Source organism: Trichechus manatus, unplaced genomic scaffold (genome assembly GCF_000243295.1).
Source record: "Trichechus manatus latirostris isolate Lorelei unplaced genomic scaffold, TriManLat1.0 scaffold00037, whole genome shotgun sequence".
NCBI lineage: Eukaryota > Metazoa > Chordata > Mammalia > Sirenia > Trichechidae > Trichechus > Trichechus manatus.
The window spans coordinates 14,820,271-14,847,417 of record NW_004443973.1 but is presented as its reverse complement, the minus strand read 5'-3'; the positions used below and the strand labels follow the sequence as shown (position 1 = coordinate 14,847,417).

The following is a 27,147-nucleotide window of genomic DNA, read 5'->3' as shown; positions in this document are numbered from 1 at the left end:
TTAACAGTCTCACAACACATCAACGCTATCCTTACTCAACCTTGGGTTCCCTATCACCAGCTTTCCTGTCCCCTTCTGCCTTCTAGTCCTTGTCCTTGGACTGCTGTGCCTCATTAGTCCCATTTGGTTTTATGGGGCTGTCCACTCCCTGGCTGAACAGTGAACCGGTCTTGAGGATTTTTTAGATCCTTTAGCTATCATATTGGGATAATTTTGAGTAGATGTCGAGGGGTCATGTGTAACTGGAGAACAGTTTTGATCTATAGTAGTGATGAAGAGCCATAAAATACCTCTCGTGTACTGATGGGGTTATCGCACGTGTTTTGTGTCTCTTTTATTGCAACTTCTTTGCCTTGACTTATCTTACATTTTCAGTAATAATCACAGTAAAATCTAACACTTAAAAAATGTTTTTTATGTGCCAGGCATTGTGCTTAGGGCTTTATTTACGTAGGTTATTTAATAAAATCCCCATTTTACATTTGACAGAATGCACCAAGAAGAAATCTGCCCGTAGTCAGACAACTAGTTAAGTACCAATGGTATGATGATTAGGAGTCTGACTCCAGAGTCCATGTTCTCAGTCATCTGATTGTACTGCCATCCAGTGAATGATTAAGTCATTGATACTCTATTATACTCAATTCTGGTAGTGTCTACTACTGTGATAGTCAGAATTATTCAGGTTTTTAGAAAATGAAGAGTAAGTATCCAAACAAATGATTATTGATATATTTCTCATTATTCTCTTTAACAGGGAAATTTGGGAACGTTTTTTATTACCAATGTGAGAATTGTGTGGCATGCAAATATGAATGACAGTTTTAATGTCAGTATACCGTATCTGCAAATTGTAAGTACATGTATTTTGGTGACCTTATTTTAATGCAGAATAAATAATTTCTGTTCAACAGTTAACAAGACTTTTGAGATTAGGTGAGTTCACTCTCCCTTTTGAAAGTGGTAGCAGTTATCAGCTGAGAGCATACTTTACTATTTCAACATAGAAAAGACCCAATTGCATTTATATTCAAGGGAAATAACACCATTATCAACTCAAGATTAAGAGAAAAATATGCAGGATTCTAAAAATTAAAATAGTTGGAATCCATTCAGAGGGCTTTAATTACTAAAGTTTTCCATAATTTTTCCACGAGGCAAGCGTATGATGGTTCCTTGGTATGGTTTTAGCATGCTGATTAACACAGTTTATCTTGGCTCTCTTGTCACTTTCTGCTCTAAAACCTTTTAAAACCAGAATGAATTCATTAATTTTATGAATGAACTGATTTCATTGTATCCAAATATAGCATGTAATGCAAGCTGGATTCATACTACAAGTTTACTGAAAAGGAGTCAAGATGGTTTATAGTGATAATGCTTGTAGTATAAGTTCAATTAAACCTAATAAAATCTGGAGTAAGAACTGAAACCAATTTTGGGGGGAGTAGGTAAAGATAGTTCTTTTTATTCTCCTGCTGCTATGATAAGTATGTGATTCAGTGAAATAAATAGTAAACTCCAATAAACTGAAGAATTTCATTTTTAATAAAGTACCTATTTATAGGACTCCAGCAGAGCCCTGGTGGGACAGTGGTTAAGAGCTATGGCTGCCAACCAAAAGGTCAGCAGTTTGAATCCACCAGCCGCTCCTTGGAAACCCTAGGAGGCAGTTCTACCCTGTCCTGTAGGGTCGGTATGAGTCGAACTCCACTCGATGGCAGCAGGTTTGGTTTGGTTTTGAGTGCAAATTAGATGGAACATAAAAATGGTTAATGAAAATCCTGTAAGGTTATCCTATGATAATTACCATTTTTGTAGGGTAGAAGTAGTTTTAAGACTAAAAATATTTATTGAGTAGACTTAATGTATACAATATCTGGAAAATGTCTTTTTTTTTTTTTAAAGAAAATTCTTGGCCTATAAGAAGGATAATTCTTTGTATAATATTCTCAAGTTCATCTTTTGCTAAATGGTTTGATTTCTGAGTGACTTTAAAATACCTGATCATTCATTCGTTCATCAAATATTGAGCACCTACTCTGTGCTAGGCACTAGAGATACAATCATGAAAATCATCAACCAGTGCATAGCATCTGCCATCAAGGAGGTTTCAGTCTGATGGGGAAAAGCAGCACATTAAACAGAAAAGCATATAATCTAACAGGAATAAAATTATTTCTACATCTAAAAAATATCCAAAAATATGTAAGAATTTATAATCAGGACTGGAAAGGTATAACAAGCAGAGTCTACATAGTTGTTTGATAAATTGGTATATGTATTGTTCATTGCTTTTTTATATTGCATTTATATGTGTTACAGCTTGCCTAACCTAACCTCTATTATGCTGAGTAATTACTGGGTAGTAAACAACCCTGTGCTTTCTGTTCTTCACATAGGATGATTTTTGTTATTTAAGAATAGAGTTGCCAAATCTGGCCTCTGGAATGAATTCAGCCTGGTCCAAACAATTTGCAATCTGATAGCGTCACAGTCTGTCACTGCAGCAGTCATATTCTAACTTCAGCTCTAGGCCTTTGCTGCGGCCCCACCCATGTAGATATGTATCAACTTCTGCTGCTTTCTATCAGCCTGTGTTTCACTCACAGTCACCTGGTTAGACTCCCTATTGACAGCTAGGGTGCTAACGCTCTGGCTTAACTGTCTGTATATGTACTGCTAGTGGGGTGTGAAGGAATCTAGATGGAAGGTCAGGTTTTTACAACAGTTACTTTGTCTCTTTTTGTTCTTCTCACTCTCTCTCAACTTCTAATGCTGGTCTGTCTGGAAGTGTGGTATGCCATCACTTGCCACAGATTACTCTGCGCTTTTGGTCTGCTGGTCGTGTTAGACCCTCCATGGTTCTCCTTTACTCTGCCAGCAAGTACATTTTGTGTCACTTTCTATAGGTCCTACCCACCTACCCCTTTCCCCTCCCTGGCCACTCCGTCTCCTGCTGACCAAGCTTAACCTTCATGTCACATTTACCTTTCTTTTGATGTTAGTTACATTTGATCTACCCCAGCCTTATCTGATATCCTATGAAAATTTGAGAAGACAACATTTGTACATATTATCTTTATCTTGTATCGTTATTATAGCAGAAAAATTAAATACATTTGCACTCTTGTAGTTTTTAACTACTAATGAAATTACTATTTTTGTTGTTTTGTGTTTGCTCTTAGGAATATTGCTATAATTTTTGTCTTTAAAACTAGCCAAAATAATGAATATAATAATGGAATGTTCATAAACTTTTTTTTAATAAATGGAATATAGTTTCTGTAAGAACTTAGCCACCTATGATGTGAGACATGGAAGGCAAAAGTGACTCTTCAAAACTAGCCCAGCCTTAGGAGCCACATAAGACACTAACTAAAAGATTGCTGGCCCTTTATTTAAAATAATCAGATAAGTTGTTGACAGTCGGGAAGTGGGGGGATATTTGTGTCAGAGCATTTTGTACATATTTCAGAGATGTCTTTTTATTGCCTTACAGTCTGCTACCTATTTTCGCTGAGTCTTAGTTCATTTACTTTATCTCTGTGGAAGAATAATGAAGGAAGGAATGTTATTTTAAATGCCACTTTAAATTGTTACTGTGTGAAAGTTTACACACTTGTATTAAAGAGTCACTATTACCAGATAATAAAAACATGCATGTTTTTCTCTCTCATTTTACATCTAGCGTTCAATAAAGATTAGAGATTCAAAATTTGGTTTAGCTCTTGTTATAGAAAGCTCTCAGCAGGTAAGATACATATATTTTTATTAGTCTTTGATTGATCTTTAAAACTATGTGACTGTCTAGATTTTTAGTTTTATTTACATAGTAACCAGTTTACAACCAAGAAGAATATTAACTATAATGTGAAGTTATATGAAGGGTTTGAGGTCTTACCATGATTGTCCCCATAGGAAGTATCTTGCTTTTTTGTTGTTGCTGGACAGATGTTATCATTATGATCATCATTTTTATTATTAATGACAGTATTAAGTCACTGTGCTAAGGGCTTTCCATGCATTATCGTAATCTTTACACACTCTATGATACATATGTTGTTGCTGTGTCCCGTCTAGTCAGTACCAACTCATAGCGACCCTATAGGACAGAGTAGAACTGTCCCATAGGGTTTCCAAGGAGTGGCTGGTGGATTCAAACCGCTGACATTTTGGTTAGCAGCAGAGCTCTTAACCACTGCACCACCAGGGCTCCACATTTACTGTATTTTCCCCATTTTACAGTTAGGGAAACTGAGGCTTAGAGAGGCTAGGAACCTTGCCCATGATCTCACAGCTAAAAAGTGGTGTGGCTAGGTTTTGATTCCTAGTCTGACTCATTCCCAAGACTGCCTTTGAGAAACACAGATAGACACAGACACACATTCACACTTTGTTTGAGATTTTATACTCATGACACACAGATGATTATCCTTTATCTAATTGTAAACTGTTATGCCAGTTTTTTGCAAAAATACATTAAACAAAATGTATTTATTTATGAAACACTACTCTTCTAGATTTAAACATGAATGTTTACTCACTCCTTTCCTCTGGCCTGTAGATTAATAGCTGCCATTTATTGAGTAGTTCCCGTGTACCAGCAACTATATCAAGTGTCATACATATGTTATTTAATTCAACTTAGTACCTGTTTTATGGATAGAAAATTGAGGCTTATAAAGGTTAAGGAAAGTACGTTTTCCAGCATCATGCAGTAGTTGTAGAACCAGAATTTGAACTCAGAAGCATCTGCTCTTAGCCCAAAGCATATGCTCTCACTTATTACAGTGTGCTCCTTCATTTATTTCTGCCCATAGCAGGAGATACAATACTCTGTCTTCTCCAACAATCTATTGTGCTCAAGTTTTTTTTTCCTAATTCTTCAGGAGATAGCCCCAAGCCGTTGCCTGTCTTTTAATGTATAGTCTATTCCTTCTTTCGAGGCCTAGCTCGAGAAAAACTTAGTTCACTTGGTCTTCACAATCTACATTGTGTGTGTGTGGTTTTTTTTTTTTTTAAATCTTAAAAGATCAGCTTGATATTTACAAATGAAATTATGATCTGGATCTGATTCAAAATAATACTGAGTGTTTGTCTGGGGAAGGAAGAGGTTATAGATGCAACAGAGCTGGCCAGATGTTCTTACTGTTGAGGCTGGATGATGGCTAATGGAAGATCATTGTACTGTTCTATTTTATGTTTGGCATTTTTCATAATAAAAAGTTCAGTTTAAAAAATCAACTTTCATATTATGTTATAAAATAAGGACAGTTAGAGCTATAATTTATCATACACTGTAAATACCGTTCTTCCTAGACTTGTTTTTTCATTATATTTTTCTTACAGAGTGGAGGATATGTTCTTGGATTTAAAATAGATCCTGTGGAAAAACTGCAAGAATCAGTTAAGGAAATCAATTCACTCCACAAAGTCTATTCTGCCAGTCCTATATTTGGAGTGGATTATGAGATGGAAGAAAAGGTAATTTGTTCAGTATGTAAAATAGAGTTTGCTGAATTGCTTTTATACAAATCTATGAAATTCAGATCTAAATACATTGTGTACAATTTAATTTTAAACTGTTTACATCAAAGCGAATACAGGCTCTGCTCGCTGAGCATAGTCCCTACACCATCACTAATTTGTACCTGCCACCTGTCTCCTAACTGGTTGCTTCATTATTCATTCCTACCCTCTATAACTGCCCATCTAGGTTAACAGCCTATCCATATAAGTCTCCTAATTTTATTACTCAAGTTGGTTTTGATAGAAAAAGATAAATTATGCAGTGATTTTTATAAGACTTGAGTTACTGTAGGTAAAAAAAATTCTCAAAGTATGTTTTACTAAAATGGTTTAATTAATATTGTATCCTTGATGCATTTTAACATGTACTAATTTTCAGCCACAGCCCCTTGAAGCTCTGACAGTTGAACAAATTCAAGATGATGTAGAAATAGACTCCGATGACCACAGAGATGCTTTTGTGGTGAGCATCCCAAAGGAGAGCTATTGAATTTCTTACGGTTTTTATTTGAGTCACGTTTAATTAGATAATGGTTTAAGTCTGTAAAATACCATAGAACTTGAGACTTTTGAGAATATCTTAAACATGAGTTCTAGAGTTTGTTTGTTTGGTTTTTTTTTTCCTTAAGTAAGGGCATGTCTTTTGTGTGAATACTTTTAACTTAGCAAACTGGGAAACAGTTTGAGAACACACTTATTCAGAGGAGTTCAGATACATGAAAAGTTTTTTCAAACCTTATAATAATAAAACATGTTAAAATTATAGTTGATTAATTTAAAATCTACTTTTTCCATAATTAATCCTCAATTTATAGGTATAGTTTTTTTTAAGAAGGACATGCCTTTGACACTAAACTTTCCTGTTTCCAAATTGGTATTACTTAATTAATAGACAAAATAATAAATTCTTTCTCCATACTTTGGTCTGTGAATCTAACTAGAATACATCTCTGGAAACAAATATTTTGAAACAGAGGTATGAAATTAGTATGAAAAGTTTAATTATAAACTACTTCTACCTCCAGCTATATGCATTTGTTGATACATTGGAGTACTAATTGATCGTTTAGAGGTTTTTTGTTTGTGTGTTTGCCAGCATTATCTTCCAAACCAAAAGTAGGAAAGACGTTTTATAGCTTTTAAGTCATTCTTTTTTATTTCCTTCCAAGTTAACAATGCCAATTATATATCAATTACAGTGCACATTTTTCAGATATTAAAACATAACTCTTGTAGACATTAGTAATGATTGTCAGAAGTGAACTCTGCTACCAGAATTGTAGAGATAGTGAGAAAAGCATTAGACACACCGTAAGAGAATTGAAATACATTCTTTTAGAAAATCATTCTGTAAATTAGTTACCTGTTCCTTAGCCCACTGATCTATTATAATATTACATGTTGAGTACAATATTATATGTGAAATTTTTTTTTTCTCCTAGGCTTATTTTGCTGATGGCAACAAGGTAAGGACATTTTACCTATAGTATATGAAAAAAAAATTCTATATTTTAACATTTAGTATCCACAAACTTATGTGAAACCTGTTTGTTTTTTTCCTCTTCCTTACCCCCCTTCTCTATTCCCATCTCATCCTCTTATCTCCTAAAAAGCAACAAGATCGTGAACCTGTATTTTCAGAAGAACTGGGGCTTGCAATAGAGAAATTGAAGGATGGATTCACCCTACAGGGACTTTGGGAAGTAATGAGTTGATCTTGAGTTGAACTGCATTTCTATTTAAAGATATCTCAAGATTAAAGATACTAGTTGCCTGGTTTAAGGCACAGAATAGGTTTTATATTTACAGAACAAGCTTTAAGAAAGAGTTTCTTAATGATTTAAGGGAAAACTCATTTATCTGAGATTTTACTGCCAGTTTTCTAAAAATTATATTTAAAATTGTCATTGAAGTGTATCTAGTTTGTAAATTTTTTTTTTATATATAATACTTGTAAACTATTAGTTTGCGGATTCTGAATGGCTGTATCATGTTGGGTTTAATAAAGAACTTATGCAGCACCATTCAATGTATTGAAAAGTATTATTTAAAAAAATAAGACTGTTCCTATAGAATAATCAAAATACTGCTTTTCTATTAAAAAATCTGGTTTAAGTATATTGTCACATAGTTCTAAATGTGATAAGCAACAATAAGATGCAACTAAGCAACTCTAATAAAAATGACGACCCTTAAGCCTGTCATCTTTAGGGGGACCATTTTTGTAAAAACTAAAAATTATAGCCTGTGAAGTACATCAGCCCCTACGTAAAGTTTTGGGCACTATTTTGTAAATAAATATAATTTTGGCAATAATACATTTATTTTGTAAGGAAATAGTTTATTTATTGACTTTCTCCTTGCTTGCATTCATTGAAACTTCCTTTAAGTTTTAAAAAATAAGGTATTATTTTCTGATTTTTTAGTTAAATTGGTAACCTCTCTGGCATCATTCACTGTTTTTTGCCTCTGCTTAAGTGTAAAGCAGCTTTGTGAGGAACATTTGTCAAATCTTTGAAATTAACCAAGTCAGCCTACTTCTTCTCTAGAGGGAAAGAGGTGGGTATGTAAAAACATCTAAAATAAGATGCAGCTGTATGTATGACTATGGACACTAGTACAACCCATGGACTACCCTGGGTTTATTAAAAATCAATGTGTAAAAGCTATAAATTGGTTTCTGCATTTAAATGGAGAATGATTTCTGGGTGTTTAAGGGAGGGAGTTGTAATAAACAACCTATATGAGAAAAAATTATTTAAAAAATGTATTTGAGTCTGAAGTAAAATACTTCCAAGAATATTATTTAAATACTGTATTTCAAGCAAAAGAAACTATAAAATTGCAAACTACTAAGGAGTAATCACAAATGTCATGTTTGTATCTGATTCATTAATCTTTTCAAATGTTAGGTGTTAAATGTGTAGAGAGAAATGAGTCATTTATTGTTTAAACAAGGGAGCAGCTGTTAGTTTTTTCTAGTGTGTTAAAACCTTTAGTGGCATCTATAAATGGAAAAAGTCAATGAGCTCTTCTGTCAGCTGTTGTTTTAGCAGCTGACAGTACCATTGACTTCACTGTGATGTAAAATAAAAGAAAAAACGGCTACTCAGGGATAGAGACCTTAAAGTTTAAAAATACATAACTCTCTGATTGGGGAGCATTCACTTATTTGACAGATATTTATGGAGCAACCACTAGGTGCTGGGGCTATAACATTGAACAAAACAGACCAAAACCAAAATCCGTGTCTTCATGAAGCTTATGTTCTTGTGGGCAGGTTTAAGAATACCAAACTCTGAAATTGTGTTCCTACAGTCCCCTTGAACTCAGGAAATATGACAATATGATTATGTAACAAAATATTTCATGAAGAATTATACAGTGCTATCTACATATAAAGGAACACTGGTGGCGCAGTGGTTAAGCACTTGGCTGCTAACTGAAAGCTTAGCTGTTGAACCCGCCAGCTGCTCTGTGGGAAAAAGATGTGTGTAGCAGTCTGCGTCTTAAAGATTGACAGCCTTGGAAACCCTATGGGGCAGTTCTGCTGTGTCCTATAGGCTTGCTATGAGTCGGAATTGACTCAGCAACAGGCTTTATGTATAAATGAAAGATATATTTTCTTTCATATCATGACTTCTACATTCCATAATTAATATGGTGTTCTATGATAATCAACAGCTTACATTATGATTCCAGTTATATATATTTTTTTCTCATCAGGGTTGTTTTCCAAATTTTACAGTGATGTGGCTCTTCATTCTGATTGTGCTGTGCTCTGTTGATAACGTTGTTCCCATGGGGTTACATCTGTTTTATTTTTTTTAGCTATTTCAACACTTAAAACTATAAAATATCTTTAGTGATCATATTTGTAGGTAGGTGGGTTTTTTCTTTCCTTAGTCTTGACTTTCTACTTTTTCTTTCTGTTATTTTTGTGTTTTGTTTTGGCTTTTTGCTGGTCTTGATGATTCCTTGTCATCTTTCACCTTTATATTCCTTTTTTTTTTTTTTTGCCACTTCAGATTCTCTGTAGAATGAGCAGGATGTGAATAAATTGAATAATTTTATAATCTAATTCAATACTAACTGTAGTTTTTCCATCTAAGAATGAAGATAATTTAGAGTGCCTTAGAAGATTAGTAGTTTCTCTGCATTTATTATTTTCAGTTATGAGGGAGATATTATTTTAAAAGTTATTTAAAAACTATCGTTATAGTCCATAAATCAAAGTCTTTAAGTGTCCTGCTTTTAAAAGAAAAATATATATCCCACTGTTTTAAGTAGAAAATAAAAATGTGTATGTGACTTCTTGGAAAGGGGATCTTATGAGTATTCAGATGAGCTCACCTCATATTCTTGACCTTTGCATCATTAATTCAGAAAGCCAAGTAGCTTGCCAGACCAGTTTTAGAGGACTGGCTCTTTTTTATGATTCAGTTTTTGATTAACTCAGTAAACATTTTCTTGTGGTAGCTTCTATTAGCATATCTTCTAATGCTTTATGTATTTTAAAGCTTTCCATTTCACGTAAATGTCTTGTGTCTTAGCTGTTTCCTTAGTGATTAAAAGTTCCAGTTGTTCCTTTCAATCTATAACAGCTGCAAGAACAACTCTTCTTTCCAAACTAGCTCTCCTAAATTCCGTTGTTAAGAGTTGGTATCTATATTTAGCCAGTGGGATTAAATTGCAAAGGCTTGAAGCTGGGCAAAGCACACCGATCTGCCTTTTTACGGCTAGACCTGTGTGCTGCAAGGAGCTAAGGCCTTCAGTGTCCCCTTCCTTACCCAGGTTGCTCACAAAATGGATTCCCAGCGGGAACTCGCAGAGGAACTGCGGCTTTACCAATCTACCCTTCTTCAGGATGGTCTAAAAGATCTCCTGGATGAGAAAAAATTCATCGATTGCACCCTAAAAGCAGGTGACAAAAGTCTTCCTTGCCACAGATTGATTTTGTCAGCCTGTAGCCCTTACTTCCGTGAGTATTTTTTATCCGAAATTGACGAGGAGAAGAAAAAGGAGGTAGTGCTAGATAATGTGGATCCTGCTATACTTGATCTAATCATCAGATACCTGTACTCTGCCAGTATTGATCTCAACGATGGAAATGTGCAAGATATTTTTGCATTGGCCAGCCGCTTTCAGATCCCCTCAGTGTTCACTGTCTGCGTTTCTTATCTTCAGAAAAGACTTGCTCCTGGTAACTGTTTAGCCATCCTAAGATTAGGACTTCTTCTTGACTGCCCAAGACTGGCCATCTCTGCCCGTGAATTTGTGTCTGATCGCTTCCTACAGATTTGTAAGGAAGAGGACTTTATGCAACTTTCTCCACAAGAACTGATCTCAGTCATTTCAAATGACAGCCTAAATGTAGAAAAGGAAGAAGAAGTATTTGAGGCCGTGATGAAATGGGTACAAACAGACAAAGAAAACAAAGTTAAAAACTTTAGTGAAGTGTTTGATTGCATCCGTTTTCGCCTTATGTCAGAAAAATATTTTAAAGATCATGTTGAGAAAGATGATATAATTAAAAGCAATCCTGAACTCCAGAAAAAAATCAAAGTTCTAAAAGATGCCTTTGCAGGCAAACTCCCAGAACCCAGCAAAAATGTAGAGAAGACTGGGGCTAGTGAGGTGAATGGTGATGTTGGTGATGAAGATTTACTTCCTGGTTACCTGAATGACATTCCCAGACATGGAATGTTTGTCAAAGACCTCATCCTTTTGATTAATGACACAGCTGCAGTGGCTTATGATCCCACAGAAAATGAATGCTACCTTACTGCACTAGCTGAGCAGATTCCCAGAAATCATTCCAGCATTGTTACCCAACAAAATCAGGTGTACGTGGTAGGAGGGCTATATGTGGATGAAGAAAATAAGGATCAGTCTCTACAGTCTTATTTCTTCCAGGTGAGAAAGACTATTTTTTTTATATAATTAGAGGCATAAAGGGAAAGCTGTTACCATCCAGTTAGCCAGTTGGTGAATTATTCAGGCTGCTTGCACTGTATTCTAATTGATGTCCAGTTCTAGTTCCCCTGCACTTTTAGTACTTAGAGGATTGACAGATATATTTAATTCATTTAATCTGGCTGCTTGTTAATATTTAATAAAATGGGGATGTTTAAATGATGACTCAATTTTTTAAATATTATTTTACAAAAAATGTCATATCTACAGTTGATGATGACCTTGATCCTTAAAAGCCCAGTATTTTAGTAAAACTGAAATTTAATCTTATACATTCTTACCTGAAAAATAGGTTAATGTGTTTCCCTAAAACAAAATACACATTCAAAGGTAGAATAGTCATATTTTATAACTTTTTCCAAGTTTCTTTGAACTGATTTGAAGTTCTTAGAAGTAGCATTTTATCTTTTATGGTTATTGCCTAAAATATAAGTTGGTTGAAAATGACAAGAACTTGTGTACATAGTCTACATACTTTGGATTAGTTTCCAGGAAAAATTACCTTCACAAGTGTTACTAGTTTGAATTGAGTATATTTAGAAGTTTTATTTATTATATCACATTTGGATCAAAGTTGTTTTTAGATATTATTACAATTTAGCAATCTGTTTTGTGAAGCCCCAGAAGTTCCCAAGAAAACAAGTTTTCCTAAACTAATAGACTCTTGGTAGTTCGTTTGAAGGGATTTTCTTTCATATTATCAATGCATTCTACTTTATCAGTTTATGAAGGAATCAGTGACTTAACCTTTATCTTTACTAATGCCAATACTTTGTAGGTTACATCTAGCTCAAAAGACTTTGTTTAGATCATAGCTAATCATGGCCTGGGGCTTATGGGCACTTGAGTTGAAAAGGCCAAAGATAAGTAAGGGTAGAATGTCATACCACAGTCACAGTAGCCTCTCAAAGTGTGTGACATACTGTGCATTCACAAAATTCTACCTTTAATCAGCTTTTTCTAATCTTGAAAAATACAGTTCTAAGTAACCATGTTTCTTAATTTTCAGAGTTCCAGGAAAGAATGTTAACTATGAAATAGAAAAATAAGATAAAAGCTGTCAAAATAAATATTTGAATACAGTCCAGAAAATTTCCTAAACTCTAGTTTTAAATTCAGATAAATTTCTGCTAAATCCATTGATAAAGGCTATAAATACATTCACGCTAAAATGACATCAAAACATGGATGGATGGACAGACAGGGATGGATGGATAGATCCAAGGGGTTGTTAAAGTCATAACAATAATTCTTAAAAACTCCCAGAGTTTATTTTTTATTCCATTTCATATTTAATTTTAATTGAATATATCTATAGCCCAGTCTGTTTACCTTAAACTTTACCCTTATTTTCTCCTATCCCATTACTACCCTTACGTTTATTGACATGTCTTTTCATTTCTGGTTCAAGAAACCTGCTTGATGTTCTTTTTGCCACAAAAACAGTTATACAAAGTTGGAAGGATTAACTACTCTATTAATTCCGTCACTACCGATGCTTTGCTGCTTTTAGAAGACACAATAGTAGAAGACAATGTCAGGATAAAAAGGCCTGAACAGGAAAGAGGGTTATAACTTTCAAGGAAATATTTTTATGAGAATTTAAGATTTTGTATTTTTATGCTTGGTTACCATTTGTTTAAAATGTATTAGGAATAATTTGACCTTTGATTGCACAGTACAAATTATGAGTATGTTACCTAAGTAAAAGGTTTTTTTAAAAAATAGAAATAATGGATGCATTAAATTTTTTAACAACACAAGGTCTTAAGTAATCTAGATCCAAACCCTAATTTTAAGGATGAGGAAACTGGAGCCCAGAGAAGTTAAATAGCTTGACCAGGATCACACAGATCATCTATAGAAGAGCCTGGCAGGCAGTCTACTGTTCTGTCTGCTATAAGGGGCATTATGGGGAGGTAAATAACACTGTACTGTGTGGGAATTAAGCCCTCAGGTTCAGGATTATGATGGCTGCTGTTTCACTTTTTGAAAACAAACTCTGTATTTAGATAGCTTGGACTTGAATACCACTTAAAACCTCGGGCAAGTTTTTAAACCTATCTGTACCTCAATTTCCTCATTTGTAAAATAGGGATGAGAAAAGTACCTATCCTAGAGGACTAAGTAAGATTATATGTGCAAAGTATTTAATACAAAGCCTATCACAAAATTAAAACTTCATAAATGTTCATTATTATTTTTACTATACTACACACCCCCTTGACTAAAGGATATTTTTCCAAAGTAAAAATTTTAGTGATCACAATCTAGATGTTGAAATTAGTAAATGAAAGCTAACAATGCACTAGTGGCGATTAAATCCCTCCTCTCATCTACTATTCATTAGTGCTTTTCTTTAACTGAGTTTACTAGACCAGATGTAGATAGGCTTCCACAGAGACCCGTCCCTATATCACAGGCTTTTATACCTGCATCTATTCTTGGTATGTAGTGGGTTTTATTCCTTTTTCTTCAGCTACAGAGAAGTAGCACCAGAGAAAACAACAAATCTGGCTGCACTCCCTCAGAAAACACTTTTCTTGTACATTGGTGTCCTAAAATGCAAATTGGAAAATCTTAAAATTACCAATAGTGAGTTGAAACCGATGCCAGCCATGCCAGAACTGCCTACCCAAGAGCACCGGCACTAGGAAGACCATCTTAGGCTTGCAGAAGTGGGAGTAGCAAAAACAGGCAAAGTTACTTCTTAATACCGGAAAAAAGATACTGCTTAACTTCCCAGTTGTCTGTGGACTGAGTGACAGGTCCAGCTGTCCTGGGTGCCGGCTTGGGGAGCACGTTAAATATAGCAGTGTGACCCTCCCTGCTGTCACAACCTTTCTTTCCCCAGTGTAATAAAAGTATTATGCTGCCTTGTTTCACATTTGAACAAGCCAACATGGGAAGAAAATTTGACAAGAAACCTCAGAGTTTTAACCTCTGGTAATTCTACTTTATTCTCATTTTCCTTCTTGAAGTTCTGAAGATTTTGGTAATTTTAGCTATTTTGGTAGGCCAAGTAGATTTTCTCATTCTTTTTGGTAATTCAAAGCTAAAATATGGTACTTTTGAATTGTAGTTTTATTTCACCTGCCAGATCTTTGACTATCTCAATGAATTCTAAACAACACATAGAGTATAGTATATATTTTTTGGTACACCTGTAACTTTTTTCTACAAGCTCCACAATTTCTTAAAAATTTTTTTTCAGCTTGATAACATAGCATCTGAGTGGGTTGGACTTCCTCCTCTGCCTTCAGCCAGGTGTCTCTTCGGTCTGGGAGAGGTAGATGACAAAATCTATGTAGTTGCAGGCAAAGACCTTCAAACAGAGGCTTCGCTGGATTCAGTGTTATGCTATGATCCTGTGTAAGTTGGCATGACATTACTGTTTCCTAAGCATTCATGGCATATGATTGCCTAAAACATATTCACATTTTTATAAGCTGGTGTTATCTGAAAGCATATAAATTCTATCTTCTAATTTTAGGGGTGTAAAATGGAGTGAAGTAAAAAAACTTCCTATCAAAGTCTATGGCCATAGTGTGATATCACATAATGGGATGATATATTGTCTAGGAGGAAAGACAGATGACAAGTAAGTAGCCTCAAGTTTCCTTATGCTTTACACCTAAATTATTCTTTTTTTAAAGGGTTCCTTCCTCTTTTCATTTAAATCTGTATATTGAAATGGGTCTTGGTCCTCAACCGATAATATTTTAGAGGTAAAATTTCAAAATAAAAGTTTGAAAAGTTTTTAGAGGATATTATAAATTATTTCTGAAGGAAAACTGTATAAAATTTAAAAGTTGCTAAAATATGTAAATGCAAGTATACTCGTAGGAACAAACATAATACCTCCATCATAAGCATTTTTACAGTGAAAAAGCAGCATTTAGGAGCATAATCAAGTCTTATTTAGCTGATTTGTAATTGTATTTTACTACATGAAAGCCAGTGGGCTTTCTTATTCATTTAGCCAGAGGAGATAAAAATGAAATGTATCTCTTTAATGCAGTAAAACAATAACACATAAAAATACAGTGTATTTGTACTTTACATTCATAGAAGGGAATTTAGAAAGTTGAGTTTGAAGCTGAAAAGCATGGTCCCTGGAAAGAGGGCAGTTATTTCCTCAGCAATATTTCACTTACTTACTCCTGGAGAGAAGCAATATTCACAATACTTCACAGCTAATTGCAAACAGGTACTGATCAAACAGAACAGATACTCCCTGGTATTCTAGTGCCCACTCTCTTGTGAGAAAAACAGAAGCACCTTCATATAGAACCCTAACTTGATTTCTATGCATTTCTTAAGAGATGAAAGAGATCTTACAATTCAAAGAGAGGAGAAATGACTTCAGACTGCTCCAGAAGTCAGTCAGTTAAGCCCGTAACCTGGAAAAATGAACGTTTTCAGTTTAGACATTGAGCAGCACAAACCTCCTGCCCCTGAAACTTCTGCCTAAGCTTGTCATTATTTGCCCAGGCTGTTTAATAAATAGAGATGTCTGATTCTAGAGAGCAAGCCAGAATTGAGAGTTGTAAGGGCAAAGCAGAGGAGGAGAGCAAAATATGAAAATGTGTTAGAAGTAAAGAACTCTATATTCTTGAGTTAATAATTAATGGTTATTATTCTATAAAAATGATATAGAACAGAAAATGTGGTTTTTAAAAAACAATGGTCTTTATACAATCTACCCATATTCAAAGATAATATATATTGATATCCTCTTTAACAGCAGCATCACTAGGGTTGGTGTCACCCGGTGCGATAACTCGTGGTGTCACGCCCCCCCATAGACCCCTCCCATACCAGACCATACAGAATCCTTCGTAATGGTTTTTGTACCTATGTTACTCGTAAATCATAATTTCCATATATTACTCTTTCTTTTCCTTTAATTACTACTTCAATCTCAAAAAAGTTATTGATACAGGTTCACAAATACTAATTACTACAATATTGTAGCTAAACCACCAGAAAATTTGACAAGAGCAGCAACTATAAAAACACCAGCAGCAACGAAAACAACAGCAAGTGCTTGTAGCACACGCAGATGAAACCATGATTCGAAGTGTTACCGTAATTGGGTAATAATGACAGCCCTGACCAGAGGGCATTAGAAGGTTCAAAAGTAAATTAGCATGGAGTTTTAGCCGTGTAGGTATATTGACACATGTAAGCTTGGGTACGAAAAATGGTTTTGTTGTCATAACTAACTACAGGGATATTTTTATAAAAAATAATAAATTTGTGGTGAAACACTGCACAAAAATTTTATAGACAGTCATTTTGGTGTCACCTCCTCTGACAGTGTCACCCAGTGTGGTCCACATGCCCCACACCACCCCCTAGTGATGCCATTGCTCTTTAATCCCAGCTATTTCTACAAAATAAAAATTTAAAGGAAAGTATAAACTCCATCCAGTGAAGTCTTATTTGGGGCATTTTTCCTGGGTAAATGGAATGGAAAATCTGTGTTAAGCAGTGTTCTGACTCCTGAAACATAGGAACCCTGCCAAATGATTTAAATTGTTTCCTCAAGTAGTATTAGAAACTAGGACATTGATATGTCAGTAAGAAGCGTACAAGTCTTGTCAGTAAGAATATATTAATCTTGAGAATATGATTAATGAAGATAGCATTGCTTGACAAATGCCAAAGTCAAGAACTTTGAAATGAGTCATTATCTAAGCAGGTGTTGAATTGCACTAGTTCCCATCACAGAATTTGAAGACCATGATTTTGTATCATGTTTTTGATCAAGAGGTTTTACTTAAAGTGATCCCATAATCAAATATTAGAGGAAATGTTTCTAGTCCAGATATCTGGTCTTTTGTAAGATTCAAGAAAAAAAAAAAATGTCCTCACAAAAAGTTGGTTTTGTTTTGGTACTACTAAATATATCTCAGTTAATTATCATTTGGAATCCTAAACTTCCATTATTAAATTACGGATAACTTTAAGGAATCAGAAGGAACATAACTCTGGAGAAAAATTCAGATGAGTCTACGTTTTTCTGGCAGTTGCCTGGAAGTAAAGGTACCCTACCTTTCAGTAGTATAATTAAGTTATAAAATAATTCGGTACCACATTTGTAATTGTCTTTTGCTTAGCAGTATATGTTCAAATAAGACTTTGAAGTTTTTCTGACCTTCTGCTGTACTGCATTTCATATGAGAAGCGAAATTACTAGCAAAGTTGTGTCTTTAAAAAAAATTGAATAAAAGAAAATTTAAAAATATTTTTTAAAAATCAAAGGAAATTCTAAAAAGAACATTTTGTTGTCTTTCATGTTTACAGAAAGTGCACAAACAGGGTGTTTATCTACAACCCCAAAAAAGGAGACTGGAAAGATCTGGCTCCAATGAAAATCCCTCGTTCCATGTTTGGAGTGGCAATCCATAAAGGCAAAATTATGATTGCAGGAGGTGTCACTGAAGATGGTCTTTCAGCCTCAGTTGAAGCTTTTGACCTCACAACCAATAAGTGAGTTGCTGTATCTTAAACTAGAGCATATGAATCACTGTACATTTTCATTTTTAATTTTGGATAAAAATTAAACTTTCTAATTAGGACATGGGGAGAGGAGGACAGGGAGGCATAGATTAAAGAGGAAATATTTTCATCTGTGTTTCTTCTGCCATTATTGGGTGTAAAACACCTAACATTTTGATGTATTACATGTGTTCGTAATTTGGAGTACAGAACCCTCAAGTTAATGGTGGAATGTTCTGTTTGTCCTTGCTTATTATTAACTTTGTGAATTTAGTTGTACAAAGGTAATATTTCTGAATAATTGTGTATCTGTAGATCAATATACATGTCTCTGTAGAGTTATATAGATTTGAAATACGTAGTTTAAGGATGAAGATACCTTCACTTAGCATTAAATGACTATTACTTGTAAATTATGAATGCCTCAGAGGTTTAATTCCTTTATGCTCTTTCTAATTTTCTTAAAATTTTCATTTTTAAGCTTTTATTGGTTTAAAGTTAACGTGAAAAGATATTTGACAGATATTCTTTATACAAAATTAGTGTTTTTCAAAATTTTGAGCTTATGCATCTGGATGAGTATATCCTTTTTATACTCCTAGTTTAGCAATGAAGAAAAAATTAGAACACTATTACTTTTTTAAGGAACCATGTATGCCTGATTACAAAATAGACTTTTGAATCTGAAAATCATGAGGAACTTTTAAGGAATATTTAAATATTCATTAAAAATCATGTTTTTGAAGACTGTATAATGAGAAAATGCTCATGATATAAGAAGTTAAAGCAGCATACAAAACTGCAAACATTCTGTGTTCTTAATTTTGTTCATATATATGGGTGCTAATATTTATATTTACACGCTTTTAAGAAACACGATAAAATGACACCAAAATGTTGCTAATGATTATGTGTGTAGGGTATGATCATGGGGGATAACTTTTTTCTTCTATGCCTTTTTGTACTTTGCAGGTTTTCTACAGTGTAGATATATTATTTTTATAATTAGAAACTAAATAATATGTATAAAGAAAACCCATGAGGTCCACTTTTAATGTCAGAGTAATGAAAATAGAGAGCTACTGAAATGACTAACTCATTCTAGACTCCTGATACTTCCAGTTAACTTGATTGATTTTCCTTTTAGTTGTCCTATTTCAAATGGTTAACATTAAAAAATACCCTTAAATGATGAAAATATGAAGTACAAGTCGTTAGAAAGAAATCTTTCACCCTCAGTTTCTAAACTTTCCTTATAATGTTTCTGTTATCATTCAAGTGAAATCCAGCACGGTAGCAGGTTGGAGGCCTAGGAGCCCTAGACCACCACAAACTCTGTAGTTTGTGGCACAGTGTGACAACTACTGCTGAAGGTGCTAACTGATGAAGCTGAAGTATTCTAGGATTGACATATTGAGGGTTTTATATCTAAATGTGGTTATTTCAAATAAGGAATATTTAAATATTTTTCAGTAACTAACTTCCTTAATCTTCTAATTTTGGGTATCTATACTATTTGAATTTTTTTATTATAATTTCCTATAATTTTTCAGTAAATGCATTGGCATTTCTTTAAATTTTGCATTGACTGTATTTTCAATAATGCCTAGGTGGGGAGTAATGCCTGAATTTCCTCAAGAAAGAAGTTCTCTCAGTTTAGTCAGCCTGGCTGGATCCCTGTATGCCATCGGTGGTTTTGCTATGATTCAACTGGAGTCAAAAGAGTTTGCACCCACCGAAGTCAATGACATATGGAAGTGAGTTCTCTTCGCTCCAGTTTTCTGAACCAAACATTAAATCAGACAACTGATAATTGATAAAATAAACAATTCTGTAGTAAATTTTGTAGCAAGCCAGACTTTCCCACCTTGTAAGCTACTTCTTGGTAGTAAACTAAACACTCTTTGACACTAATTGATATTTAGCATTTGCCACTTATTTGATCAAGTACTGCCTCTAATTAGCTGTGAGCTTGGGAAAGAAATAACATTCTCTGGGCCTGTTTCTTAATCAGTAAAATGAAAGTTGGACTATAGATCCTTTAAATTCTATTCAGCTCTAAAATGCTGATGCTGTAACCATCCAATAGAGCAAAGGCTACTTCATTTCAAAACACTTAGCTTTCAACCAGGGAGTAGTTTATTTCCTAAGAAAAGAGTATATTTCTGAAGAAACATACTTAACCTCTTGAGTTTTCCATAATTCATTAATTCAATTTTGAATCTAATTTAAATAGTTTTCCACTTGTTTGAGGATTCAGTTAACAAAAGCTTTTTAAAAAGAAGAAAAAATCAAAAGTAGCAACCCATTTTACCTCCCAGATAGGTGCTGGACAGTTCTTCCTAAATATGACACTTCCAACTGTTATAATTGAACTGTTTTACAATTAGACTTAAAAAATAAATGTTAAAAAAAAAAAGAGGATTTTACTATAGTTTCTAATGTAGTGAATGTCATATGGAGACCAAGGCGTGTCCAGGAAGTCTTGTAAACAGAAGTTTAAGTTTGTGTTACGGAGAGTCACAGAGCAGGGCTTAGAGTGGCTAGATGTCTGGTTACCCTCAGGATACCACATATGTCTGCCAAATGGCACCTGCTGCCTTCAGCTCAGGCACTGTGCTTGCTTATTGAAGTTTCCAGGTGGTAGATCCCAGGTGTCCAAGGTGAGCATAAGTGAGTTCATGCTGTACACTCACCCAGAAACTCCCAAGCTCATGCTTTTCCTATCTGTGTAAAGGCCAGCCCACAATTCCCAGACTGGATGCTGCAAACATTGATGCAAAGCATGTGTTCTGCCCTTACCTGGCCTGTTACCAGTTTGTCTAGAACAAGGCTTTGAACCGGTTCTGCTTCCAACCGGTTCATTCAAGATCAAACCCCTGCTGACAGTTTGCATCTCCATCCCAGATACACTGAATAAGAATCTATAGTTTAACAAGATCCCCAGGTGATTCTTATGTATAACAAATTTTGAGAACCACTGCTTTACTAGTGGTTCTCAGAATTGGTCCCTAACCAGCAGCATTAGCATCCCCTGGGAACTTGTTAGAAATGCAAATTCTCAGCAGGGGTTCGAACCAGAACGAACCGGTTTGACGCCATGGTCTAGAACCTTGCTACTCAAAGTGTAGTCTGTGAAGCAGCAGCATTGGCATCTGCTGGGTGCTTCTTAGAAATGCAGAATCCCAGGCCCCACCTCAAACCCAAACCAAACCCGTTGCTATCGAGTTGATTCCGACTCACAGCAACCCTATAGGACAGAGTAGAATTGCCCCATAGAGTTTCCAAGGAGTGCCTGGTGGATTTGAACTGCCAACCTTTTGGTTAACAGCTGTAGCACTTAACCACCACACCACCAGGGTTTCCTACCCCAGAACAACTGAATCAGAACCCACATTTTAACAAGATTCCTAGGTGATTTAAGTCTATAGGTACAGTTTTGGAAGAGCACCACTTCCACTTGATCAGCGAAGTTATACCACTGAGCCTAAGGGCAAAACGTGGGTCAGGTCTGTACCTGAACCAAGGAGCCCTGGTGGCACAATGGTTAAGAGCTTGGCTGCTGACTGAAAGGTCAGTGGTTTAAACCCACCATCCACTCTACAGGAGAAAGATGTAGCAGTCTGCTTCCATAAAGATTTATAGCCTTGAAAACCCCATGGGGCAGTACCCTTTTCTATAGGGTCACAATGAGTCAGAATTGACTCAATGGCAATGGGTTCCTCAAAAAAAGAGGTAGGAAGGGAGATTTCCAGAGAGAAAAGAGGCTAAAATTAGTAAGTGGATGAGATATGGGAGAAAGACTGGAAGCAGTAGAAAAAAGGCTGGAAGCAGATGAAGTAATGGAGGGCTGAGAAGGTTAGGGTTTTTGGGAAATGGAGCCAGGTGCCAAGGATGAAGAGGCAGTAATTCTCAGCCTTGGCTGCAGATTACAATTGCCTGGAGAGTTTTTGAAATATACCAGTGCCTGGGCCTTAACCTAGACCAATTTAATCAGAATTTCTGGGGGTAGGGCCTAGGCATTAACAGTTTGTAAAACCTTCCTAGAGTGATTCTAATGTGAGAGTTGAGGTGCAGTGATGTTAAAGAGTGGTGCAAACAATCAACTGAACCACACACGAGCCACTCTGGTTCCTAATCGTGGTCAAAAGCCAGGCTGCCCTAGAAGAAGAAAGTTATAGGCAACAAAGAAAAATACAGCATATCCTGTTAAAAGTAGCCCTTACATTGCTGAGGAGAACCTGGAAGAAAGATCTTCTGTAATTGCAGTTTATTTTGCAATTAGCGCCTTGATTCCCAAACTTGCCCGCAGATTGGAATCATCTAGGGAGCTTCAGAAAGTACTGATGCAGCCCCATCCATGGTTGGACATCAAAATCAGGAACTTTTTTTAAAGTTCACATTCCCAGATGTCTCCCTTAGTGATTTTGATTCAGCTAGTCTAGGGTAGTTCCTAGGGGATACCTATATTTATTATAAAGTCCCCCAAATGAGTGTGATAAGCACCTATGTATGAGCACTAGTGCTGTAGGTTAAATGTAGAGCATCGCTGTTCTTTTGATAGGGTTGTGAAACCTGTTCTGACCTCACCTGTACAATATACAGCTCACCTTTCAGTAGCACTGAGCAAGAGATCCACCTCTTCTTCCTTTTATTAGGAACAGCATATACAAGAGCAGCAAAAACTAGTCTTCACTTGTACAGATTAAGACAATCAATGGTATGACTTAGATTACTAACCTCTGACCTAATATGATCTAATTCACTTGGTCTCAGGTTTAACTTCGGGCGTTTTGAAAAAAGGTAATGCAAAGGTCCCACCCCTAGAAATTCTGATGTAGTTGGTCACTGGCCTGGGCATCACTCTCCTTGGTTCTGAGATGAAACAGATTGAGAACCACTAACCGAGTTAACTTCTGGGCCTCAGTTCTTCATCCAGAAAATAAATCATTACTTTTATGAATGTAAAGATATATAAAATATTAGAGTTTATATGATAGTATACTATTGTTTAATGTTTACTTCCCAAGTAAACATCACAATTTTTAAATGTATTTTTTAAAAAAAATTGTATTAGTAGCTTAAAAAGTAAAAAGTACTGATGCCTCTGTCCCACCTCTATTGATTGTGATTTAATTTGTCTAGGGTATGGCCTGGGCATTGGAACTTTTAAAAGATCCTCCGATGATTCCAGTGTTTAAGCAGTTTGGGAACCACTGGACTGGGGAAACATAAGAGGGGACATTTATCACTATCTGCTTAGGGCTGTAAAATACTAAATTTAGGTACTGGCATTTTCCATTTGGGTAAGATAATCTGAAGCAGTGATTCTCAAACGTTGCTGCATATTAGAATGACTTGGAGGGCTCTTAAAAATCTTCATGCCCAGGCCATACTCCATACCAGTTAACTCAGTCTCCGGGACTGTTAAACATATCAGTACTGTTAAACATATCCAGGTGGTTCCAATGTGCAGTCAGGTTTAAGAACGAGTGATCTGTCTATCGCAGTGATTCTCAAAGCAGCATCAGTATCAGCTGGGTACTCATTACACAAGCGAATTTTAAGGCCTTACCTCAGAGCTACTGAATCAGAAACTCTTTGAGTGGGGCCTAGCAATCTGTTTTAACAAGCCCTTGGGGTGACTCTGTTGTACGATAAATTTGAGAGCTACTGAACTAGACAAAGATGGCTGCCCACCTGCCCTCAACTTCCTAGTGGATCTCTTTAGTCACACATGCAGAGATAAAATGTGAACAGTATACCACATTCTAAACCCCTCTTACTGTGATGTGTAAAAAATTTCCATGCTTGTACTTTTTTCTTGAAATTATTTGTTAGTTTAGGACTGGCCGTATGTTTTTAGCTAAAAGTAAAAATATAACTGCCATGAAACATTTTGAAGCCTCATTTAATCTTAACCTCCTGTTGCTTAAATGTGGTCATTTTTCTTCAAGCCATGTAAACCTGTTCTTTATCTCTTAATTTGTTGCCCTAAACTTTGCATAGGAATTAGGATTTTTCCCTATATTAGTGATATTTTTTGTCTACTTTTCTCTATGTAGAAATCACTCAGTGCGTGGTCCAATTGTTGAGGAGAGTTAAATTTGGAGGATTGATGAAATTAAGTCAGACAGTGCATATCTTGTGTAGGTACCAGCTAACTCCAATAAATAATTACTTTAAATCTCATTCATTCACCAGAATGATTTAGAATATTTCCTATGTGCAAAGTATTGATAGCTTCTGGAGAAGGGAAAATACTAAGGTGAATAAGATAGATTCTTTGTGCTCAGGGCTTTGGGCTTCTTCAGGATGTAGATATAGGGAAAGAATTAAGATAGAGTGATAATTTCTCTAACAGATAATATATAAAGGGCTAAGTGAGAACTGAAGAGAAAGCAACGAATTCTGCTTGAGGAAGACAAGCCTTCAGAGAGAAGGCAACGTTTGGGAGTTTCTCACAGAGAAAAGAGCTTGTTAGGCACTCATATTGGGTACTCCTGTTTCAAAGGAATGCAAGTTGTCTGTATCTTTGTAACCCTGAATATTCAGAGATGAAGAGCAGTTCTTACCTAAAGTCGAATGCAGAAGTCTTAAGAGTAGCCCTCCAATAGGACAATAAAGGCAAAGGGGAATGAATTTTTATTGAGTACTACGTGTCCGGTACTGTGCTAGGCACTTATGTATGGGAACAGATGAAATCATAATTAAGGCTATTACAGGCAGCTGCTCTTCTCCAGTTCTTCCTCTGCTTACTTATGTACTCAGAGACCGGCCATCTTCATTAATCAAAAGGTGAATGACTATTTAACTGTCCATTACTTCTCATCTATGCACAGCCTTTGATTCCTAGAGAAGGCATAACTGCCTCGGTATCTAGATTAAGTACTGCAGCAGTAGTTTAGGCATATGCTCAGAGAATGCAAATTTTGGGAGGAATTCAAGTGTTATTCTACCAGGCTGGTGCATCCTCCTCTGGGTAAGAGCTAGCAGGGTCTTAAAGCCATAAAAGGCCATAACCACCACTATGCTTTTCAAAGACCCACATTTGCCAATAAAACTACTTACAAGCTGCTTATTGATTACTTTTTTTTTTTCTCCATCAGGTATGAAGATGATAAAAAAGAATGGGCTGGGATGTTGAAGGAAATCCGTTATGCTTCAGGAGCTAGTTGCCTAGCAACACGTTTAAATCTCTTCAAACTGTCTAAACTATAGACAAGAAGGTGACAAAACATAGTAGATTGGGAGGTCATTTGTTTGTTTAATATGGCTTTAATTCATTCTGTTTTTTTTTAAGCCTGTACAGAGTTTCATTTAGAAATCTATTATTCACTGAGTTATTGTCTAAGAGGTTAGCAGTGGGTATCAATAAATCTTCAATGTTATGTTCATAGTTTAAAAAGGTTTCTAGTAAGAAAACATTAAGTCGAACAAATTATTTCCTTTGTTAATATGTCTCAACTATAAAGGAGGTCCTAAATTTAAGTTGTTTACTAATCACTTCATTTGCATTGTTAGGGTGCCTTTATACTCGTTTTCTATTACAAATGAAATTGGAGAATGAAATATGTACATCTGCATCTAGAAAAATAATATTGAAAATATCAAAAACCTTCTCTAGTGCTTCAAGATATAACAGGAATCCTGTGCATTATAGTAAAGAAGTTTACATGCCATGAGGAGACTTTGGAAATATTATTTAAAGAGTGTAATAAATAGGTCTCATTTGAAGGAGAAAAGTCTCCAATAGTCAAATTCAAGTGGTCTTTTTTTTCTCCATTCTTTTTGCGACACTGGTGTATTCTGTTTGTGATTTCCCAATCAAATTTAAAATCTGTAGATCAGTCTTCAAACGATTAACTACAGTATCTGTGGTGGGCAGATAGGGGATGCATCAATAGGAAATGAACTGATTCTTTAAATGGCTGGAATGGGAATTGGGGGCAACGGGTGGCAAGGAAGAGGGTGTGTATTCATTGGTTTAAGTTTTAGCTGTACTTTCCATGCAAGGGCTATTTGCAAATTTCCAGTAGCAAGAAAGGTCAAAGGAAGGTATTACTCCTTTGTCTGTTTTGTGAGGCCCTATATTCAAGCTGTTTGTTCTTACTGTATATATAGTAAGTTGACTCTTCTGACTGTCCATGCCATCATATTCAGCTACATGCAAGCCATCAACTAATCAATTATCTTAGCCACATGCCAATTTGTCAGTCTTATTTAGCTTTCATAGGCATGTGCTTGACTTCTGTCCTTGCACATAGTATTTTCTGAGAAACCTGACTTGTGACTAATTTGGAGCATTCTACAGCTATTTATCAAGCAGTTGTATAAAGACAGATAAGTCTTCGTAGAGCTTTATTTTCTCTGCCATAAATATTGAAATATATTCAACAAAAATCTATTTTACCTTGGATCCCTGAAGTACAACCCTGATTATTTTTCCATATTAACAAATATTGCTCTGAACTGTACCATGAGTATGTTTAAATCTCTTCAAACTGTCTAAACTATAGACAAGAAGGTGACAAAACATAATCATAAAATCAGCAAATCCTGATAGTGGGAAACTACAGGTTCTTCAACAGATAAACTGTAAGGAAATGAAAGGGATGGAGGGGAAGCCTATAGATTAAGACAAAAGCAAAAGAAGGGAGAGTTATGGGGGAATTATGTACAACTGGATGCTAAGACTTTTGGAGGAGAGAATGCTGATTTATATAGACATAGATTGTAAAAATAATGCTTCTTAAGAAGTTTCTTTTGGGGGTGATGAAAATGTTCTAAAATTGACTGTAGTGATGGTTCCCTTTCTATAAATATACTAAAAAATTACTTAATTGTATTCTTTAAAAGGTCAGTTTTATGGCATGTGAATTATTTCTTAATTAAAAATGCTTTTGTTTATAATAATCCCAGTAATTTAGACAGAAAATTCAAATAAAAATAATATATATAAAGAAAACCATTTGAATCAGAGGTAGTCTAGAGAAAGAAGAGTAAGAGATCTGGTACATGAGAAGTCAGATTATGTGTAACAGTAAGTAAAAGATACCTCAGGATCATTTAATGAAGATTTCTGTCTAAAGTAGACAATAAGTAGATTTTCAATTATTTATACCTGAAGGA

General features: G+C 35.3%; 2 protein-coding genes across 2 annotated transcripts in view; both read left to right on the top strand.

Moving 5' to 3' along the window:
* BBS5 (Bardet-Biedl syndrome 5) overlaps positions 1-7,432 on the top strand; it is a 21,189-nt gene extending 13,757 nt beyond the window's left edge. Inside the window, 6 exon segments of the mRNA XM_004375541.2 lie at positions 758-853; positions 3,692-3,754; positions 5,353-5,487; positions 5,912-5,995; positions 6,975-6,998; positions 7,146-7,432. Coding sequence (XP_004375598.2) covers positions 758-853; positions 3,692-3,754; positions 5,353-5,487; positions 5,912-5,995; positions 6,975-6,998; positions 7,146-7,247 — 504 coding nt within the window. The 3' untranslated portion in view covers positions 7,248-7,432.
* A 2,577-nt stretch (positions 7,433-10,009) lies between these two features.
* Positions 10,010-25,968, top strand: KLHL41 (kelch like family member 41). The gene is made up of 6 exons (XM_004375540.2): positions 10,010-11,448; positions 14,723-14,880; positions 15,002-15,109; positions 17,821-18,006; positions 19,626-19,772; positions 25,125-25,968. Exons 1-6 carry the CDS (start codon positions 10,339-10,341, stop codon positions 25,234-25,236), a joined length of 1,821 nt encoding a protein of 606 aa, XP_004375597.1. The 5' UTR covers positions 10,010-10,338; the 3' UTR covers positions 25,237-25,968.
* Positions 25,969-27,147: the final 1,179 nt, after the last annotated feature.

Excerpts from the sequence above, each read along its gene's own strand:
- KLHL41 (XM_004375540.2), top strand. The coding sequence starts at position 10,339 with ATGGATTCCCAGCGGGAACTCGCAGAGGAACTGCGGCTTTACCAATCT. Across the intron at positions 14,881-15,001 it reads GTGTTATGCTATGATCCTGT|GGGTGTAAAATGGAGTGAAG; the intron begins GTAAGTTGGCAT and ends TTCTAATTTTAG. Across the intron at positions 19,773-25,124 it reads GAAGTCAATGACATATGGAA|GTATGAAGATGATAAAAAAG; the intron begins GTGAGTTCTCTT and ends TTTCTCCATCAG.